This window comes from Felis catus, chromosome C1, assembly GCF_018350175.1.
Source record: "Felis catus isolate Fca126 chromosome C1, F.catus_Fca126_mat1.0, whole genome shotgun sequence".
Taxonomy (NCBI): Eukaryota; Metazoa; Chordata; class Mammalia; order Carnivora; family Felidae; genus Felis; species Felis catus.
Window position 1 is genome coordinate 212,774,269 of NC_058375.1, and position 23,239 is coordinate 212,797,507.

At 40.5% G+C, this 23,239-nt stretch overlaps 1 protein-coding gene across 1 annotated transcript in view; it reads left to right on the plus strand.

Annotated features, from left to right (window-relative positions):
• CAB39 (calcium binding protein 39) overlaps nucleotides 1-23,239 on the plus strand; it is an 88,522-nt gene that overhangs the window by 40,697 nt on the left and 24,586 nt on the right. Inside the window, exon 3 of the mRNA XM_023259793.2 lies at nucleotides 22,809-22,973. Within this exon, the coding sequence (XP_023115561.1) occupies nucleotides 22,809-22,973 (165 nt within the window). The remainder of the gene's footprint in view (nucleotides 1-22,808; nucleotides 22,974-23,239) is intronic.

The window sequence follows — 23,239 nt, forward strand, 5'->3', positions numbered from 1 at the left end:
CACCAAATGTTAAAAAGACGTGTACTCAAATATCAAAATTTAATAAAATGAATATTTTTTCTGCTTTCCCATGACATGCTTAAGCAAAATTTTAAACTGAGTACATGGTGATGAAGATGGCAATGATGGCCGGTACAGTTTGTTGTCCCCGCCTTGACTCAGACTAGAGGGTCAGCACTGTCAGTGCAAATGGCAATTCAGCAGGAAAAGGCAAATGTGTTTGTATTGATTGAAAACAGTTCTGACCTCCTGGGCCTCTTGAAAGGGTCTCAAGGGTCCACAGGAGTCCATGCTTTGACATCTGTGGTAGTCGACTGAAGGGGTGTGGGTGTGTGGAGGGTGGCAGCAGGTAGGGGGAGTGTCCTAACTTAGACGGGCTATATGAGGAGGTGGCACTGGAGGTGAGTCCTGTAAGTTAGAGAAAGCATGCTTAGTCTCCATTAGAATCCATATTATCTACTTGACTAAACCAGTGGTTGTCAACCAGGGGCAGTTTGCCTTCTGTGGGACATTTGGCAATGTCTAAAGACATTGTTGGTTTTAATCTGTGTTGGAGCACAGGCTGCTACTGGCATCTAGTTAGGAAAGGCCAGAGATGCTGCTAAACGTGGGACAGCCTCCCACAACAAGGAGTTACCTGGCCCCAAATATCCATAACACCAAGGTTGAGAGCTATTTCTTTAAACCTTAGCAAGAATAGACCTCCTGCTATTAGGATAAACAAAGCAAAGGAAAATAGTTGAATTTATGAAAAATAAATTTCATTTCAGTGGAAAGGGACAACTCTGAAAGGCAACTTGTGGAAATTACTTTTTCTGAAATAGATTAAGAAGAGGGAGGAGAACCCTGCAATTTCCCAATTCACCTTGTTATCAACATTCAAAAGGTAGTAGCAACTGATGCAAATGGCAAAAAAGGGAACAGAGACCTGAAAATAAATGGAAAGGTGGAAATCTAACCACTAAATTAAAAACCGTGAAAAACAACTTTGACCTCATACTTAAGACTGAAAGCTTGAAGGTAGTCCCGTAAAACCAGAGTGCTTGCTATGACTTATTTAGCCTTGTTCTGGAAATCCAGCCAGTGCATAAAGAAATGGTTTGGAAAAAGGAAGGAAGGAAGGAAGGAAGGAAAGGAAGGAAAGGAAGGAAAGGAAGGAAAGGAAGGAAAGGAAGACGGAAGGAAGGAAGAAATGGTTTAGAAATAAAAAATACAGCTATTGCAAATAAACAGGGAGAATTACATTATTGACATACTCCTATATCTGTACAAAACACAAGCAAATCAACGTAAAAATGAGTTTATTTACAAGGCAGCGATTTAAATCCATAGAAAATTCATAGCCTCCCTAAATACCAATCAAAACTATCTAGAAATTGTAGTTTTTTTAAGCAAGTATTTCATTTACAATAACAACAACAACAACAAATAAGATGTTTGAGAATACTTTCATCAGGAAGGATGCAGAACCTGTTTGAAGAAAACTATAAAACCTTGTTCAGAGGCACCAAAGAATACCTGGTCCACTCTATCAGATGGAATATAGTTAAGATGTCGTTTCTTTTCAAATTAATGTTTAAGCTTAAAGTGATTTCATTCAAATCAGAGCAGGATCTTTTTGTAAGTTGACAAATAATTATTCTGAAGCTTTAGAAGAATAAATAAATGAGACACAAAGTTGTAGCCGGATTGAAGGAATATAAATTCAACTTTGTTTGGAAGCAAAACACCCACTTCACACATCGATTCAGTCTTTCCAAGCATGGTTAATGAAATTTGGTCCTTCTGTCCTTGTTGTTCAGGCCAAAAGTCTTGTGTTATCCATGACTCCTTTCACACTTCCCAAATCCAATTCATGAGCAAATCCATTCACTTTGGTTGGGGGGATTTAAAAGCCAGGCTCTAACCATGTCTCTCCCATTTTGCTACACACTCTGGTGTGGTCTACCCTTGTCTCTGCTCTGAAATACCATAGTGTCCTTTGAATTGGTCTCTCTTGCCTCCCTACGGCCATATTGGTTCCTTCAAAACATGACTCAAATGGGACACCTGGGTGGCTCAGTTGGTCAAGTGTCCAACTCTTGATTTTGGCTCAGGTCATGATCCCAGGGTTGTGGGATTGAACCTTGCATCGGGCTCTGCACTGAGCATGGAGCCTGCTTAAGATTCTTTCTCTCTCTGCTCCCTTTCCCGTGGTTGCACGCGCTCGCTCGCGCTCTCTCTCTCTCTCTCTCTCTGTCTCTCTCACTAAAAAATAAAAACAAAATTTGGGGTGCCTGGGTGGCGCAGTCGGTTAAGCGTCCGACTTCAGCCAGGTCACGATCTCGCGGTCCGGGAGTTCGAGCCCCGCGTCGGGCCCTGGGCTGATGGCTCAGAGCCTGGAGGCTGTTTCCGATTCTGTGTCTCCCTCTCTCTCTGCCCCTCCCCCGTTCATGCTCTGTCTCTCTCTGTCCCAAAAATAAATAATAAATGTTGAAAAAAAATTAAAAAAAATAAAAATAAAAACAAAATTAAAAAAAAACAAAACAAAAAAACCATGAGTCAAACAATATTTCCCTTAGAGTAAAAGTCAGAGTCCTTACAAGGACCTGAACTAAGTTCTACAGACCAAATCTTTGCTTAGGCCTGTTTTTGTAAGGCTCGTGAGCTAAGAATGATTTTTACTGGGACGCCTAGGTGGCTCAGTCAGTTGGGTGTCCAGCTTCAGCTCAGGTCATGATCTCACAGTTCATGAGTTCGAGCCCTGCATTGGGATCTGTGCCGACAGCTGGGAACCTGGAGCTTGCTTCAGATTCTGTGGTCTCCCTCTCTCTCTGCCCCTCCTCCATTCATATTCTGCCTCTCTCTCTTTCTCAAAAATAAACAAACATTAAAAAAAAAAATGGTCTTTACATTTTTAAAGGGTTGGGTTAAAAAGCAAATAAGAATATGCAACAGAGACCTTATGTGGCCTGCGAAGCTTAAAATATTTACTATCTGCCCTTCAGCAAAAAAATAAACAATGACCCTTGCCCTGGACAGTCAGACCCAGGGCTTCAATGGGCCTTTCTCCAAGTGCTCCCCCCACATCGACTTCCTTTCCTGATATACTTCAGTCATGCTTTTGCCTTTAGGCCTTTGCATTTGGCTGTTGCTTTTGCCTAGAATGTTCTTCCCCCAGCTCTCTGCTTGGCTTTACTCCCTTATCACCTTCAAATCTTTGCTCAAATGTCACTTTTCACCCAACCCCCTGTTTAAAATGTAGCTCTCCTCCCTGGCTTTCCTGTTCCCCTTGATCTTATTCTATTTTCCTTTGTAGCACTTAACATTTTTAATATACTAATGATGTTTGTTTACTTTTTTTCCTCCTGTTAGAATAAATATAAACCTTCCAAAGACAGCTCAATAACTATTTGGATTTATTGAAAATGAAATACAAAGCAGAGTTAACTTGAAATACTGTCACCTTATGACTCTTCTGAACTCTTAATTCCTTAAAACAGGTATTACTGAGAGTATGTAACAATTTGTATTTTGAGTTTGTGACCAATAAGAGGATATAATGGCCAGGTATCTTACAGATTTTATGATGGTGGCCAAGGATCACATTCCCTTTAAAGCTACCACACACAGAAGTAGTGAGATAAATGACCCTTCTTGGGAGATCTACCCTGTTGGGCCTAGTATCTTCCACATAGGTTTATGTTCATTAATTAGTTCAGGATACTCAGAGGACATTTTTAATGATTGGATGAATAATTATACCTAGTACATGATTAGTGGATCACTCTAAGCTCCTAGGCAGGGTTCTAGTGATCTGTTGTAAGATACTGTCCTCAACTCTAAACTGTTTGACGTTTATTGTTATTGATTTATATGAAGAGAATTAAAGGGATTATTAGCAGAGTCTGTGAATTACAAATATTGTAGAAGGATAGTAAACTCTATAGGTAACTGAATCAGGCACCAGAGGGTTAGCTGTTAGGGTTGGTAGGGTAAGGCTTGAAGGAAGGGCATGATCCTAACTGATAAAATGCAGTACAGATCAAAGTATAGCTTTGTACTAGAATCTTAAAAAACAACAACAACAATACAACAGACTAGATTCCAAAGGAGAAAATAAAACATTTGATTAAGCCAAAAAAAGGCAGAAAAAGAGGAAAAGATTAAAGAACAGATGGGACAAATGGAAAACAAACAGTAAGTTGATAGACTCAGATGTACCATATCAATAATCACATTAAATATAAATGGGCTGAATAACCTAGTTAAAAGGCAGAGATCGTCAGATTGAATGAAAAAGCCCTAACTTTATGTGCCTATGTGAAATGAACTTTAAAGATAATGACACATTTAGATTACAAAGATGGAAAAAGATATACCATGCTAATACTTGTGAAAAGAAAGCTGGAGTGCCTCTATTAATATCAGACACAAGTAGATTTTAGAGCAATGAATATCACCAGGGATAAAATCATTTCATGATAAAATAGAGTTCAACTAATCCAAGGGACATAACAATCCTAAATATTTATGCACATGGTAACAGAGCCTTAAAGCAAAATAAAACAAAGCAAAAACTGATAAAACTGCAAGATGAAACTGTCAAATCCACAATTATAATTGGAGATTTTAGTGCCCCAATCTCAGTAATTGATAGAACAAAGCAGAAAATCAGCAAGGATCTTCTAGTAGACGAGAATGATACTGTCAACCAATTTGACCTAATTGATATTTATAGAACACTGTATCCAACAACAGCAGAACACTCCTACACCCTTTTGACATATGACACATTTTTAGTAAATGTAGACTATATTTTGGGCCTTAAAAGAAGGTCCAATACTTTAAAAAGATAAATTTATATAACATATGTTCTGTGACTACAATAGAATTAAATTAGACATCGATAACAGAGCCTGGGAAAAATTCCAAAATATTTGGAAACTAAACATCATACTTATGAATAATGCATGGATCAGAGAAATTAGAAAATTATTTGAGTGAAATAAAAATAACACAACATCTGAATCAGTGTGATGTTGCTAAAGCATTACTTGGGGAAATTTTATAGCACTAAGTGCAAATACTAGAAGAGAAGAAAAGTCTTAGTGTTTACCTTAAGAAACTAGAAAAAAAAAAAAGCAAATTAAACATCAAGAAGTAAAGATCAAAGCAGAAATCTGTCAAATAAAAATCAGGAAAACCAAAACAAAACAAAACAATCAGAACCAAAACTGGTTCTTTGAGATGAATAAAATTTATAAACTCTAGCTAGGACTGATGAGGAGAAAAGACAAATGACCAGTATGTGGAACAAAAGAGTTGACATCACTACAGATTCTACAGATATTAAAAGGGTAATAAAAGGATATTGTGAGTTGAGCATCATTATACCAATAAATTTGACAACTGGATGCAATGGGCAAATTTTTTGAAAGACACAGCGTCCTGAAACTCACTCAAGAAAAAAGTGCGTAACTTTAGTAGCCGTATATCCATTAAAATAATTCAAAATTTAGTTAACAGTTTTCTCACAAAGAAAAATCTAGGCACAGATGGTTTCACTAACGATCTCTACCAAACATTTAAAGAGGAAATGACACAATTTCTGCCCAAACTTTTTTAGAAAAGTTAAGAAGAAATAGTTCTTAACTCATTCTGTGAGGCCAGGATTATCCTGATACCAAAGCCAAAGACATTACAAGAAAACTATAGACTAATATCCCTTATGAACATAGATGCATAAATTATAAACTAAATTTTAGCAAATTGAATCTAATAGTAGGACAATGCATCATGACCAGGTGATGTATTATTTCCAGAACCCATGGCTGGTTTAACATTCAAAAACCAATCAGTGTAATTCATTGTATTGACAAACTCATGTCAGTACATGAAAAGAAAGAAAAAGAAGAAGAGGGAAAAACAAACCAGCCTCTGATCCTGATAAAACTCTCAGCGAATTAGGAATAGAAATTCCACAGTCTACAAAGGGCATCCACAAAAACCCTCCAGCTAGCACTACATATAATGGTGAAAGGCTGAATCATGTATGTCTAAGATCAAAAATAAGAAAGGAGTAAAAAAAGAAAACAGGATGTCTGTTTAGTTTCTGTTAAATAAAAGTACCACTTCTGTTTAACTTTGTGCTTGGAGTTTTTAGCCTATAAGTCAGGTAAGAAAAAAATAAAAAGCATGGAAAGGAAGAAGTAAAACTGTCTTTATGTATGGATGACACAACCTAGAAAAGCTGAAGGAATTTACAAAAATGCTAGTAGAACTAATACGTAAGTTCAGCAAGGTTACAGGTTACAAAATCAAAATGAAAAAAAAATCATTTGGAGTAGTGTCAAAAATATGAAACACTAGGGATAATCCTACAAATCAAATGAAAGATCTGTGCATTTGAAAACTACAATATATTGCTAAGAGTTGAAAGACCTAAATAAGTGAGAGATATATACCTTGTTCATGGGTTGGAAGCCTCAGTATTGTTAAAATGTCAGTTCTTCCCAAATTGATTTATAGATTCATTGCAATCCTAACAGGCTTTTTATAGAAATTGGCAGACTGGTTCTAAAATTTGTGTGGAAAGCAAAGGACTTCGAATAATCAAAACAAGTTGGAACAAAAACAAAGTTGGAAGGTTCACACCATCTAATACCAATAATTCTAAAGGTACAATAATCAAAATAGGGTAGCATCAACATAGACAAATAGGACAGGGAAGCAGAACAGGATCTAGAAATAAATCTACACATATATGGAAAGTTTTTGACAAAGGAGCAAATGCAATTCAATGGAGAAAGGGTTGTTGTTTCACCAATTGGTACTGAAACAATTTGATAGCCACATATGCAAAAAAACGTTGAACCCATAACCTATGCCATATACAAAAATTAACTCAAGATGGATCACACAACTAAATGTAAAACCTAAAACCATAAAGCTTCTAAAAGAAAACAAAATCTTTGTGACCTTGAGCTAGGCACAGCATTCTTAGATATGACACCAAAAGCATACTCTATTAAAAGAAAAAATAGGGGCGCCTGGGTGGCGCAGTCGGTTAAGCGTCCGACTTCAGCCAGGTCATGATCTCACGGTCCGTGAGTTCGAGCCCCGCGTCAGGCTCTGGGCTGATGGCTCAGAGCCTGGAGCCTGTTTCCGATTCTGTGTCTCCCTCTCTCTCTGCCCCTCCCCCATTCATGCTCTGTCTCTCTCTGTCCCAAAAAAAAAAAAAATAATAATAATAATAAAATAATAATAAAAAAATAAAAAAAGAAAAAATAAATTGAAATTCATCAACATGAAAACTTTTTGCTCTTCAAAGGATACTGTTAAAAGACTGAAAAGACAAGCCACAGAATGGTGGAAGATCTTTGCAAAGCATATATCTGATGAAAGATTGCATCCAGAATATGTAAAGAACTCTGAAAACTTAACAATATGGAAACAAACAATCCAGTAAAAACCAGGCAAGAAATCTGAATATACACCTCATCAAAGAAAATATACAGATTTCAGATAAGCACTTGAAAAGATGTTTATCATTAGGGAATCGCAAAGTAAAACCATGAGAAGATGCCACTACACACCTATTAAAATGGCAAAACTTGAAAACTTGGGCTATAGCAAATGTGGATTATTATGTAGAACATCTGGAAGTGGTGAGAATGTAAGATGATAAACCACTTCTGAAAGCAGTTTGACGGTTTTAAAAAGCTAAACTTACATCTAGCCATCCCATTCGTAGGTATTTACGCAAGAGAACAAGAAATCTACCTCCACACAAAGACTTGTGTATAACTGTTCATAGCGATGTTATCTGTAATAGTCTAAAATAGGAAACAGCCTAGGTGTGTAAATAAACCAGTTGTGGTGCTTCCGTACAATGGAATACTACTCAGCACCAAAAAGAAGGAGCTGTTGCTGTACACAACAACATGAACAAATCTCAAAATAATGAGGTCGAGTGAAAGAAACCAGACTATAAAGAGTACATAATGTATGCTTCTATTTATACAATACTCTATGGATAGCCATAATGACAGAAAGCAGATCAGTGGTTGCTTTGGGATTGGCAGGGATGTGGAGGGTTAGAGTGAGGTTGGCAAAGTATGGGACTGACTACAGAGGAATCTTAGTGGTGATGGATATGTTTACTGTCTTGATGGTTTCATGGGTGTATACGTAAGTCCAAACTTACCAAATTGTACACTTTAAATCTTTGTGGTTTGTTGTATGTCAGTTATAAGTCAGTAAAGAGTAAGAAAAGACTATCCATGGACCAACTGAGATAGAGTTGGCTTACAAACCACATATGTTTGCCCTGAGAATAGATCATGTCATAGAATACCCAGAAAGACTGTTGAAAGCCTAGGTGGCAATAATAGAAATACACTGTTTAAATTCAAAGTGATCAGCTGCTCTGAGTAGGCAAATCCTTACTTGAAAATGCAGAGAAACTAAAATGTGTTGAGAGAGGAGTGACCAGCTGACACAGAAATTGAGAACTCTGCCATGAGGAATAATCGAATGAACTGGAGATGTGAAGTAGAGGAAGAATAAAATGTGGGCCCTAGGCTCTTAGTAAAATGTTTTTAAGGGAATATCTCGTATGAGGAAAGGGAAGGTTCTAGATGGTCGCAGGAGATAGAACAAAGACCTGTAAGTAGAAGTAAAACAGGGAGTCCAATTTCATCTTGCTGTGAGGAAAAATAATAGGTGGAAATTGTCTTCCTTATGAGATAGCAGATTTCTGTCTCCTAAGGAATGGGAAAGGGTATGTATTTGGTGTGGGCTAAGAGCCCACTTAGTTCTTGTAAAAGGAATACAGGCTTTCATGGTTGACACATCCTCACGTGCATACAGCACTGTATTTTGCAACGTGCCTTCGTAGAGAATAGGCATCCATCTTATTTCGAGGTAGAGCAGTTTCCTGTTGTTATTCTCATGATCCACATGAAGAAAGCTATTGTTTCTAATATAACCCATTGTATTGGAGTCAGAGATGGAATTCACTCCCAGTTCTGCCAAACCCGTTGTGAAACTATGCCTGTTTCTGATTTACTCATTACATCCAAGTGCATTTTCTCATTCATTTCTTGTGATCTTGTGGACAAAATGATAAATACAACATTTGAGTGCTTATTCCCCTATTTGTAACGTGTTGGTATTTTTACTTGTTTTATATTGTACACAGTTGCCATATTATGAATTGTGTATAATACAAATAGATTAATCCCTTAGGACCCGTGTCACACCTTTTTAAAAGAATTTAAAAACTACTCTCCTTATACCTTTAGGAAAAAAATGGTTTATCTTACCATCCTTATTTTTAGGTAACTAGGGCATAGGGGTGGAGTGGGATGGAGTGGAATTTTTTCTTTCATTGCTAACAGCCACATAAATCTGTGTATGTAATGACTATTTACATACTCTTTGCCCACGGCATGCTATATAAAGAAGGTATGACTGCCTTGTTCAGCTTATACTTGGGTCCCTTCATCGCTGTGAATGCGTGTGTTCACAGTGTTGAATAGCTATATTCACTCATTTCATGAGAGGAATAAGCTTGCTCTATGTTGGCATATTTAAGAGGGGCAGAGGGAGTAGCCTTTCCTAGCATGGCCATTTAATAGTGACTCATGGTTACTAAACTTGTTTAGAGTAATCTTTGACACCATAAGGTTATTAATAGGTTATTCTTAGCCTATGATCTTTCCGCTTAGAAGACTCAGACATTTTCTTTAGTAGAGAGGGGCACGTGTGTGTGTGTTTATAGGAGTTTTTTTTTTTTTAATTAACACAAGAATTACTGTGAAAATAGAATTGTTTTATCAATGGCATCAACATGTTTCAGTTTACTTTTAGATTTCATCTCATCCTTTATCTTAATTTACTTTGCTTTAAGAACTTACTTTTTTTCAATGAAGTCATTTAATCCCTTTTTGAGAATGAATTGATATTTAAGGTATTAAGTATAGATTGCTATGTGTTTAGAAGACTCTGGTTTGCTAAATGATTTTTTTTTTTTTTTGCTAAAATGGGTATAAAGAAATGCAAAAATATAAAAGTATAAGACAAAATAATAAATTATTTAAGCCTCCCTCCCCAGTCCCCCCAAAATCTGGGCTCTTTTGAGATCTTTCTCAATAAAAACTAGTCACATGTAAATTATAATAAACTCGATTATATAAACTAATGGTGAACAGAAGCATGGAAAATTCTGCTTAATAGATCATTTCAAAATTGTTTCTAAAAAAGAATGCTTTATAAACAATGATTCCCATCTGAATTATGTTTCCTTATGCCAAGTTTCATGTGCACAGTGGTTGGAAGGACAGTCTCTGGCAAAAGATGACTTCATTACCTCCATTGTCATCTTCTGCAAAAGATGATTCCCAACTTGATTGAATTTTAGACATTTTAGTGCCCTCATATATGTGGGCAGATAGATGGGCACATGGATCAAATTTTATCCCCATTCTTAAGGAGTTTATAATCTACTAGATGAAATAGGTATATAAATATTGTAGTATACAGAGGCTTGGAGGTAGGAATGAAGTTCTGTGGGAACCAAGGGGATAAAGCAGTTATGGCCTCTGTCAGGGAGAGGTACATGTAGAAAGTTAGGTTTGAAGTGGTACTTGAACTGGATTTTAGGGCGTTGCCAGGCAAAGTGTGAGAGGGAATGGAATGTCCAGAGCATGGTGACAAGTTCAGGGTGACCGGATAGGGGTGACTGGATAGAGGATTGTGGTGGGAAGTGAGGCTACAGATGTAGGTTGTGGTGGATTAAAAAAGGCCTTTTGTACAACCTAAAGATATACCGAGGGAGCTGGAGAAATCTTTGTTGTCGTTGTTTTGCTCTGTTTTAAATTTATTTTTAAATAATTATTAATTTATGGAAGTTGCAAAAACGTATACGGGGTGATGCCATGTGCCTTTCCTCCAGTGTCCCCCAGTGGTAACATGGCACATGACTGTGTCCAATATCAGGACCAGGAAATTGACATTGGTGGGGCCCACAGGCCTAGTTCACGTCTCACCAATTTTGTCTGTGTCGCTATGTGGTTATTTTGTAACCACCACCACAATCGAGACACAGAACTGTTCCATCACCGCAGTGCCCCCCCCCTTGCTACCCCTTTATAGCCACACCCATCTCCTCTCCCCCTTTCCCTAACCCTTGCTGGCAGCCACAAATCTGTGATCTTGTTATTTCAAGAATATTTTATAAATAGAATCATGCAGTGTATAATCTTTTGAGACTGGCTTTTTTCCATTCAGCTTAATTCCCACGAGATCAATGCAGGTAGTTTTGAGTAGCGATAATTCCTCCGGATTGTTGAGTTTCAGTCCATTCTGTGGATATACCCCAGTGTGTTTAGTCATTCACCCATTGAGGGACATCTAGACTGTTTCCAGTCTTTGGCTGTTACAGATAAAGCTGTGAACATTTTTGTACGGGTTTTGTGTGAACATAGGTTTTCATTCCTCTGGGACAAATGCCCAAGAGTACAAGAGTCATAAGGTAACCGTTACGTTTGGTTTTGCAAGAATCCGCCAAACTCTTTTCCAGAGTTGCCGTACCACTTCCCATTCCCACCAGCTGCGTTTCAGTCAGAGATGGGGCGAGATGGGAAGTGTGTTGGAGAAGATGGACGTAATGGCAGAAGATGCACTTCGTAAGAGTACTCCGGTGAGAGGGAACATGAAAGGATAAGGAGGATGGAGATAGGAGACTAGATTTCTGAGGGAGAATTGAGAGGATGTGATGCTTGTCTGTAGCCACCTCTAGGGTCATGTACCCTCTGGCCTATTTTCTACCCACCAGATACTTTCCAGAGCATGAGTCAATAACTGCAGCCCAGGATGGCCCCTTACCTGGTTTAATAAATAAAGTAGTATTATTAAACACGTGCCCATCCATTGACACGGTCTGTGGCTGCTTTCCTGCTGCAGTGGCGGAGTTGAGCAGTTGTGACAGAGACTATATGACCCACAAAAGTTTGCTAGCTGCTTATCTAGAGGAACTTGATACTTCTAATGAGACAGATTATAGCAGGGAGTTTTAGTGTGGTTAGAAGTGGAGGCAGGTGAAAATGTGTGTTTTGTGTGTGTGTTTGCTTTTAAGCCTGACGTTCCAAGGGTGTGTGCTCGAGATCGAGAAGCAGGCAGGCCCTGGTGTCAGGCGCTCCTCCCTTTGTACATTTTTTTAGTTTTCCTTTATCCTCATTTATATATTGGGATTCTACACAAGATTTTTATTTTGAAAAAATGATTATGGACAGAGTAGAGAACAGAATATCAGTGGCCCCAAAAGGATTTAAAAGCCACTTATTTGGAGGATCGCTGATGTCTCTTTCAACACTTAAGGTGCTCTGATTGCATACTGCAGCATCACTCAAACTTAACAGTTCATTTCATGATTCATTTTCGCTGAGAGAATTGGTCCCTCTCCTCCTGACTGACTGGTTTAAGAAATGCTGCCTTGGGGTGCCTGGCTGGCTCAGTCAGTGGAACATGCGACTCTTGGTCTCAGGGCTGTAAGTTTGAGCTCCACATTGGGCGTAAAGTTTACTTAAAAATAAAATCTTTAGAAAGAAAGAAAGAAAGAGAGAGAGAGAGAGAGAGAGAGAGAGAGAGAGAGAACGGAAGAGAGGACGAAAGAGAGAAAGAAAAGGAAAGGAAAGGAAAGAAAAAGAAATGTTGCCTTTATATTCCTGGCTCACAACCTTAGTCATCAGATTCTTTCTCCTTACTTTAGCATCTATCTGCCATAGTCCTGTTCATTTGAAATCATTTGGGGGGGCAAGAGGAGGCTGACATCAGCACCTTCTGTTTTCTCTTTTCTGAAGCACTCTGTGGGTAACATGGGGGTGCACGTGTCTGAGAGAGCTGTGCTCCTTTCGTTATGTCTAATAGTTGTGATTGATTTCTATATGTGTATCTTTATCTTTAGGAGCTTTATCCTCCTAATTCCACTACTACATGAAATAACTAGTGTTGACATGGTGGGATATCCTTCTAGATTCTCGTTCTAGTGTCCTCCCTCTCACTCTGTCTCTGGGGCAAATAAGTAAATGAATGTGGGATCATACTGTTCTGTAACCAGGTTTATGTTTTCATTTTAATGTTAACATCTTTGCATGTCAGTAGAGATCGACTTATTTTTAAAGCTTGGTCTTCTGTTTTATGGGTACATTATAATTTAACCAGGTCAGTGGGATAACTTTTCTAATTCTTTGCTATTGTAAATCACACTGCTTATACTTACATCTTTGCATAATTCTCTATTTCCCTTGGATAGATTCCTAGAGGTGTAATGTGGGATTCATAGAGATTGCACCTTTTAAAACTTTCTGCTACATTTTGCCAAATTGCCATCTAGTGTGTTGTTTCATTTTATTTTTCACCCCCCCCCCCCCAGTGTATCTTTTAGAAGTCTTTGCCTCTGGTAGGAGGGAAAACATATTGGACCATTTTAACTTAATTATCGTTATGAAGTAAAATATCTTTTTTTAAAGGGTTTTTTACCTTTTAATTTTGCAATCAGGCATCTCTGTACTTTAAACATACTACTTAAGCTGTGTTTATTTTTCAGTGTGCTTTGTATCTTAACATTAGGCTTACCTAGTAACAGTATTGAAAACTGGGGGTAAGAGAGTGGGCAGACCCAGTCTTACACCCCACCAGATACAACCCTGTGCCTGCACCTATGAGTAGCTACCTTGTCACCTCGCATTCCTACTGTGAGGCCACTTTGAGATCTACTGAGTATTTGGGCCTGGGTCCAGACGAGGAGGGTGAAAAGGGACATGAGCACTTTAGGGACATGGTCTGCAAGCACTCATGAGTGAGTGAGTCTCTCCTCTTCTAAAATGGTATTTTTGTATCACTACTTTGTGCCTAGTGGTTGCCCCTGATGACAGTAAAATAGTACAGTGATGGGTGCTGTGGGAACATTGGGCTAAGGCAAGAGATTTCACACGAAACCTTCTGAGTTGTTGGTGGTCTGGAGATAGGCCATTTTCACCAGTGTTTGGCTTACTAATTATTTTGCCACTTCACTGTATTTTTTTAATGGGAAACCAGGTGGTGCAGAGGCTCCCAGCCTTAGTTCTCATTGGAGAGGTTATCATATGGACACTACACTTAAAAATTTGAAGTAGCTCCTGTGTCCTCACGCTGGGAGGGAAAGAGGTATGGATCTGATATTGTTACTAGTGAAGTGAGCGTGCGAGGTGAACTTCAGAGTATTGGTGGTTACTGCTTTAGGTTGATCCTGTAACTTACATTGTTAAATTTTAAAATATTTCTTGAAGATACTAATTGGAAATGAAGTTGCTACCAGTAAGCTGTAGGTGGAAGTCAGCGAGGCTTCTGGCATAGGATTAATATGCCTCGCCTCTGGCAGTTAGCAGCAAGGCTTCTCACCTTGGAGCCTTGATTCCAAGAAGCTTTACCAAGCCCCGGACTCTTGTCCCTGTGACTCTGCTCTGTGGGGTATCCCCAAATTCCCACTACGTGTGGCTCAAAAGCCTCGAGAAAACAACTAAGAACTTACAGTTCTGTGCTTCTCACCCAGACAGGGCAGCAGCACGATTAGTGAGGCATGATCCACATCGTTTTCCAGTCACGTGACTGGCTGGTCATGAGGGGTGCTAATTGTTCCGCATGGTTTTCTTCATGACCATGTGTTTGTAAAACAGTTGGCTGCTGTTAGTAGTCTGTGCCCATGAAACTTAATGTGATGCTCAGTGGACACCCGAGGGTAGCGTCTGTGTCCCACAACACCGTGTTCGACTAACTAAAAGGCTTGGTTTAGTCAGTTAACAAAACCATGAGGTCAGGCCACGTGTAAGTCACCATCTCAGACATTGGAGAGGGGAGGGGATAAAAAAGTGTAAGCAAGCCTTTTCTATAGCCCGAGGGTAAGTTAGGGAAATGCGAGGTAGAGAGGAGAAGATCTAAGGCTACAAGGCCAGGGGCCAAAACAGCGAAGCAACTGCTGTGGCATCAGAGGACGAGAGTGGGGGAAGTGAGGGAAGGCTTTGTGAATGTGGGGGTTCCGAGGGTGGACAGGAGTAGTGTGAGCATTCAGGGTCACTTGGGGAGACACAAAGATATCAGGGCAGGAAGGTGAGGAGAGGAGAGGGCAGTAGAGAATAGGGAGAACCTTTATTTGGAATCTCAGGTCTGAAGGTATGGAATCTACACCTTCCACAAGGCCACACAACTGGCAACATGGCACATGGGGGGACTTGAGGAAAGACCAGACTCTATGTTTAGGGGCCTTTTCTCCAGCACACATATATTGAGCCATCAGCCTTGAAACTAAGGAGAGATTCCTCTCCTGTGAAGAAAAAGCAAAATAAGAGAGTAGATGAACTTTTTATTCTTACAAAATGATTGCAAAGAGAGTACCTTTCACCCAGCCTCCCTAAATGTTAACATTTTACATAACCACAGTCTAATGATCAGAATCCGGAAACTGACATTTATAGGATACTATTAACTAATCCATGGATCTTTTTCAAATTCCATCAGTTGTCCTACTCATGTCCTTTTTCTGGACCAGGATGCAGTTCAGGATGTCACTTTGCATTTAGTTGTGATGTCTCCTTGCTCTCCTTTAATCTGGAGCAGCGTCTCAGTCTTCTGTTGACTTCTGTGACCTTGACACTTCTGAAAAGTACTGGCCAGTTATTTTGTAGACTGTCTCTGGGTTTGGCCGATATTTCCTTATGATTCAATGCAGGTGAGGCCTTTTTGGCAAGAAAATCACAGAATGCTGTACCCTTTGCAGCGCCTCCTCAGGAGGCTGTGAGCTCAATGGTCTCGTTGCCATTTACTTTGATCTCATGTATGATGGTGTTTGCATGTGAAAGTACTATTTTTCCTTTTGTCATTAATAAGTCTCTCGGGGGGATGGGGCATCTTTTTTCAAGGCCCCAAGTGGTTATGGTGTGTGTCCAGAGTTGAGATGGAGCATGGCAGAAATACATCAAGATGGATGGAGGAAGTCAGGGATGTTTTCATTACGAAGTCTTATCTCAGCATGGAAGGTGTGAAGCTAGATGTTCAGATAGGGAGCAGAGAGAAAGACTGAAGTCTCTTGAGGAAAGTAGAGCAGTTTTGAAACATCTGCTGCTAGGAGTTACTGGTTAGAAATAATCCAGTAATGTTTCTGACTGGATTGAAGGCAATTGAACAGCATGAACTTTGGCAAACCAAGTGTCCACAGGTTCCGGCACTTTCTCTACGGTGCTCACAACCCTGATTGCTGAAATAGAGAAAGTTCCAGTGAAGAACATCCAACGTTTAGGGGGGCAAGAGACCTGGAGCTGTGGGCACGGGCAGCACTAAAACATGCAGTCTTAGCAGGATAGGCCACGTGGTCATTAAGGAGCCCAGTGGCTTAGGTGACATGATGATCTCAGCAGTTTGAAAGGGTATAGGGCTTGGAGAAACGCAGGTGTGAGTAGCTTACTCAAGAGGTGTGAAGGGACAGACAAGGAGGTGCAGGTAAGGAGGATGTGGTCAGAGAGGCAGAGAACATGTTGACTTAATGCAAGCAGGTCAGAGGTGGGGGGGCTAGGCGGAGTCACCAGTGTGAATGCTGATGAAGAGAACCAAGCCAAATCTACACAAGAACAGATGAGGGTATCTGTCCTCTCTTGTGTCTTCATTCAGTAAACACCCGCCACATCACCTTCTCAGGTGAAATACTTAAGGTTTTCTGATCATGTTTTAGTAAAATTTGGACAGGTTTCTTCTTTTTTTTTTTTTAAGTTGTAGTTTAATCAGCTTATAATTATCCATGTCATATGGAACAGACATCACAGAAACAGTTGAAATATGCATAAAATTAAAAGTCCTTAATTGAAATATGCACCTAATCTCTCATTTATCAGGACTGCTAGTAAATAACAAGGTTGATGAGGTTTCGTTTTTTCATATCATGCTGCTGATTATCCTCTGTAGATGCTAACTAACCATGGATTTCCTCATTATGAAGTCTTATCTCAATATGGCAGGAGTGAAGCTAGATGTTCAGATACAGAGAGAGCGCGATATGCCCATGTTTGGAAGTCTCCTGTCCCCAGTGCCACTCTCTGTTTCTGATGAGTTCAAGTTAGCCTTTTATTGTTAAACTCATTCCAGTCTTTAGCTTTTCATTTGGCATTATTTGTGGCACTGTTGATTTTCAAGGTGTGATTAGTTACTACTTACATATGTAAACTACTTACATATGTAATACTAGTATTTGTTACAAGTTTTAGAAATTTAGAGGGGATATCTTCTGGGGAGGAGTGAAAAAAGTGAACAGAAGCAGAGATAAGAGAAATCAGGAGCACCTGGGTAGCTCAGTCGGTTGGGTGTCCGGCTTCGGCTCAGGTCGTGTTTCAACCTCACGGTTTATGGATTTAAGCCCCACATTTGGCTCACTGCGTCAGCACAGAGCCCACTTTAGATCCTTTGTCTCCATCTCTCTGCCCCTCCTCTGCTCACACTCTCTCTCCCTCTCTCAAATACACATAAACATTAAAAAAAATTTTTTTTAAGAAGATAAATCAGCACCAGTGTAGTAAGCACTTTGATCTATTTATCTAATTCCCTTTATTTTTTTGCTCCTTTAAAAAAATAAAATGTGAATTGTGAAATATACAGATCTGAAATAGAGCAAGTGAAAAGTGAAAATATTCTCCTTGGGGTGCTCAGTTGGGTAAGCATCCAGCTCTTGATCTCAGCTCAGGTTGTGATCTCACAGTTTGTGAGATCGAGCCCCGAGTCAGTCTCTACGCTGACAGCACAGAGCCTGCTTGGGATTCTCTCTCCCTCTCTCTGCCCCACCCCTGCTCTCACACGTGTGTGCACTCTCTCCCTCGATCTCTCTCTCTCTCTCTCTGTGAAAATAAACAAACTTTAAATATATATATATATATATATATATATATATATATATATATATATATTTTCTTCTTAGCTGTTGCCATAGGCAGACTATACTCAGTTTGGGGTGTCTTCTTCCAGATTGTTCTCTGTGACAACACATGGATTTATGTTCATTGCTCACTGATGTAGCTCTGTCAGGTAGATTACCTTTCTTGGATGCACTACGTCTTAGGAATTCGTTGGCTTCATGGTGTGATAACATCATATTTCCCTATGTTCGGTTTCCATTTGGATTTTTTTTTACATCCCGATGATCATGATGCAGATGTTGAGCCATTCATCGACCGTGTATAGCACACTTGCAAGCACTGGGCTCCTGACAGAGCAGAAGAAAACACGTTAATTAGAAATCACAAGGAAAAGCAGAATTACATGCAACCGTGAGAAAAGAAGTACGTGGTGGTGGTGAATGTATGATGGAATTTACCTAGAAAGATCACCTCTGAGGAAGTGAGCATTGAGTTGAGCCATGAAGGAAGAATGCGAGGTGGCCGGGAGGTGGGGGCAGGGCGTGGGCCTGGCAGACCACATGCGCAGGGATCCTGAAAGAATTCCGGTGTGACCAGAGGATTGACGTAGAGATAGTGGGGGAGAAATTGTAGCCCAGGGTAAGGTAAGACGGGGTCGGACCATGCAGGGTTTTACAGGCCACGTTAAGAAATTTTCTCCATCCCGAGAGCAATAGGTAATTGGAGCATTTGAAGCAAAGGTAATGACAATCTTATTTGTGCTAAGAAAGGATCGTTCTAGGGGCGCCCTGGTGGCTCAGTCAGTTAAACATCTGACTCTTGATCTCAGTTCAGGTCATGATCTCACGGTCTGTGAGTTCAAAGCCCTGCGTTGAGCTCTGCGCTGACAACACGGAGCCTGTTTAAAATTCTCTCTCCCTCTCTCCCTCTGTCCCTACCCAACTCATGCTCTCTCTCTCTCTCTCTCTCAAATTAAATAAATAAACTTAAAAAAAAAAAAAAGGATCATTCTAGTTGTGATACGGAGAATGGATTATAGGGAATTCAAGAAAATTAGTCAGTAAACTATAGTCCAGGCAAGAATTATGGGAACTCTGACGTGGGTGGTGGTACGGGGATAAATGGATGGATTGGGGAGACACGGTGTTGAATTAGGTATTGGGATGGAGTGAGAAAGAGGAAAGGGTTGAAGATGGCTTCTGAGTTTCTGACATTCACAAGAGCAGCGGGAGTGGTATCATCCCCTGAAATAGAGAACAAGAGAAAAATGTATCAGGCATTAGGGCAAGATCAGGAGTTCTGTTTTTGGTAGCATTGGGTTTGCGGTACCTCAAGACATGCAAGTGGAGACATTTCAAGTAGGCTGCGGAATGTACTAGTAAGAGAACTGGATTAGAGATAGGAATCTGTGAGGCATCTGCATTTAGGTGTTAATTAAAGCTGTGGGTGTAGATGACATCACTGGGGGAGAGATGGTAGAATGAGAAGAAGAGGACTTGTACCCTGCCTTGAGGAATTCCCAATATTTAAATGGCCTCATCAAGAGGGACGAGCCAAGAAGGAGCAACCAGGGAGACAGGCAGGAAAAATTAGGGTGGTGGTGAGTTACAGAGGACAGGGGAGGAGCAGTTTTAAAAGAAGGGTGTAATCAACACCTTTAAATGCTGCCAAGAGCTGACATGTACTAAAGACTGAGAATTGTGTTTCCTGGCAGGCAGGTCATTGGTGACTGGCTGAAAGCTGTAATGTACTCAGTGGAGAAGCCACATGGGATTGGGCTGGAAGTGACTAGGAAGGAGATGTGGACTGTAGCACTCACAGGTAGATGCTTTTTAGAGGCTTAATTATGGGTGGGCAGTAGCCGGGAAGGTTCTGTGTGGTTGGTCAAAGGAGAGCTTATTTGATTTTGTTAATGATTTTGGTCATATTTAAAACCTGATTGGGGGAAAAACAAGTGAGAGGGAGTTGACTAGAGAAGGAGGTGAGAAAACAGACATGTTGAGTTCCTGAGAAAGCCAGAGAGTGAGTGGAATCCAGAAGGATCAGCATAAGCAGATGAGTACAGTGGTTAGCAGATGTGGGAATGCCATTGGTGCCCCCCCCCGGCCCCCCGCATCCCGCCACCACCCATAATACAGGTGACAGTGTTGTCTTCTGAGAGGGAAGAAGAGTGGGTCTAGGTTGCCTTTCATCTCAGAAATACTGTAAGTTGCTTTCTGTTTCCTTGCTTCTCTCCTCCCTATTCTTTTAAGTAGCATTATTGAGGTAACTCACACAGTTCCGTGGTTTTTAGTTTATTCACAGTGTGCAACCATAACCACAGTCGATTTTAGGACATTTCATCGCCTCAGAAAGAAACTTCATACCTTTTAACTATCACCCCCCTCCTTCTTATTTGTCTTTTGCTGTCAGAAGACAGCACAGAGTATGGTCTGGATTCAGATCTAAACTCGTGACTTCAAAGAAGAGCATTTGTAAGCTGAGGCATATGAAAGGTTACCAAGAGCCTCACAACGGTAAGCTAGCCAGAGGAGCACAGGGGGCTGAGGCCTACTACTTAGGGTCACTGGTACAAAACCCACAGATAATACACTCCGAAAGCCTGCTGAATGTCAGGTTCCTCCCTGTCAAAGAAAATCATCTGAAGAATAAAGATGAATAAAATGAAATTACAGAGATAACACATGTACTTAGTTTGTAAGAGAACATTGACTACTGATAAATGATTTTACCTACTGGCCCCCAGAAAGTACATTTTGGGATGCTTAAAATTGATGTATTGGATGATGAACTGCGATCAGAAATCTAAGGCGTTAACAGAACAGGGTAGTAACAGCAGACTGGAAAAGTTAGAGATTCTGTTTATCATTGGTACTGAATAAGGTTTTGTATGGGATTAATAGGATGATTTTAAACATTTAGAAAAGAAAGTAGTAGTCCTTAGAAATCAACATAGGCCTAATAAAAAGATCACACCAAATTAACTTTATCTCGTTTTCTTATGTTCAGGAAATGTGGAAGAAATAGTATCCAGTTGACCCTTGAACAACACGGGGATAAGGCCACTGCCTTCCCCCCCACCCCCACACACAGTCAAAAATCCATATACAACCTTGGACTCCCCCAGAACTTAACTACTAATAGCCTGCTGTTGACCAGAAGCCTTACCAATAAAATAAACAGTTAACACGTTTTGTATGTTATATATGTTTGATGCTGTATTCTTAAAGTAAGCTAGAGAAAAGAAAATGTTACTAAGAAAATCATAAGAGAGAATACATTTATAGTACTGTCCTATAAAAGATGCATGTGAGTGGACTAGCATAGTTCAAACCCTTTTGTGGTTCATGGGTCAAATGTTTTCGTATTTTATCAAAGTATTTAACAGAAAGTCGTTTGCATATGATTTGGAAATAAGTTTATATGTAAGTCACTGAGGACCATGCCCAAAGATTATTAGTAGATTGTTGCTGAAAAGAGTATGATGATTCAAAGGCATAACGGTGGGTTCCATTCAGTTATTTCCTTTTCAGTGTTGTGGTTAATGACGGAGGCCATGGGAGGTGGCCGTGTCAGATCCGCGGATGATTGCAAATATGAGAGTGATAGCTGATATGTTGGATGTCCTTCAGAGTCTAGAGCTACCTCCACAGAGTTGAATGATGGGCTGTTAATGAGGCCAAATTAAAGCCTTCATTGCAGTGTCATTCAGAGACCTGGCTTCAAATGAATTCTCTGACTTAGTTGCAGAAATTCTTGATGGTAGCCTCAGGGTACATTAACATCTGTGACATTTACAGGGAGGTTGTGGTCTAGTGTCATCTGCATCATTCCATTCTAGATGGGATTGGGACATTAGCCACACACCCCCCCCCCCCCTTTTCTTAAAGAACAGTTACAGAAGCTGACAGGGCGTTTTCTGGAGAAGACCAGAGATGGGCAGGCTGCCTGGAAAGAGCTCCATGGCTGTTCCCTGACTTTGGGTGTGTTCCTCCCATGCACCTGCTTGTCAGTACTCCACTACAGAAGCTAATCTCTCTCCTCTCTGGTACCCTGCCCTGCAGTTTCCCAGCTGTCTCCTCGACTTGTGGAGACGGCTGGTTCTGCCTGCCTTCTCCCTCCCTGTGATGTGGCCTGGAAACCCTCTCCAGGCAATAAGCTGGGGCAGGTGTGAGCCTCACTTCATTCGTTTCCCTCCTCTCAAGGATCACTGCCCTGTGCTGTCCGAAGTTCAGGGTTTAAAATTTATTGTTTCGTATAATTTCTATTTTTTCATCTTTTTCATGGAGGAAGGTAAATTGGCCGCTTGTTCCTCCATCTTGGCCAGAAGTGGAGGCTCTTTAGTGATTTTTTATTTATTCCTAACATTTTAGCTCTACGTTCAAAGCCCCCTTCTGTGTCATTCCCTTATTTCCCCCATGCCTTTTCTTGGACAGACCCTGTGCTCTTCCCGCTCCGTCATCCGCATCTCATGCCTCTCCTTTGTCCTCAGTCTCCTTTTCCCTCATTCTTGCTTGTCAGTGTTCCCCGTTGTCTGGTCAGTTCAGGTGCCTCTTCCGTGTTGTTTCCCTGCCAGGTGGGGCGGATTAAACTTTCCCTCCCTGTTCTGTTCCTGCTACATACAGTACCACTGTCGGCAGTATTCAAGGGTGCATGTTGTAACCTGCCGGCCCCTCCTCGAACACGTGTGCCGGGGCCCACGTGTACACATGTCCACAGTGCTCAGCTCCCAGGTCAGGCACAGGGCTTGCACACTTTTGTGTCTTTTACGTAGCTTTCTGGGCAGGTAATGTAGAGAGAAGGTGTTTAACAAGTGAAGGTATGTTTCATATATATATATATATATATATATTTTTTAAATGAGTTGTTTCTCTCCTCTCCCCCCAAATCTAGGCTACAGAAGAAGTTTCCAAAAATCTGGTTGCCATGAAAGAAATTCTGTATGGCACGAATGAGAAAGAGCCACAAACAGAGGCAGTGGCGCAGCTCGCTCAAGAACTCTACAACAGCGGGCTCCTGAGCACCCTGGTAGCAGATTTACAGCTCATTGACTTTGAGGTCAGAAATCAGTTTCTTATTTTTCAAAAACAGTACCTTATTCACGGTCCTTTTCCTTGTGTTCTGTCCTTTGAAACATCCTGAGATTCCTGTCGAGCTCTTGGCCCAGGGGTTACTGACCTGTAAGCGAGCCCAGGCTGCCCACCTAATTAGCAGAGCTGGGCAGGAGCTCAGGGGCGCCCCAGGCTTGGGCCAGGTCTCTCTTCCCCTGTTCCACCACGTCGTGTACGAAGCTTCTTAGGTATTCATTGTGCCCTTTTGTTTAC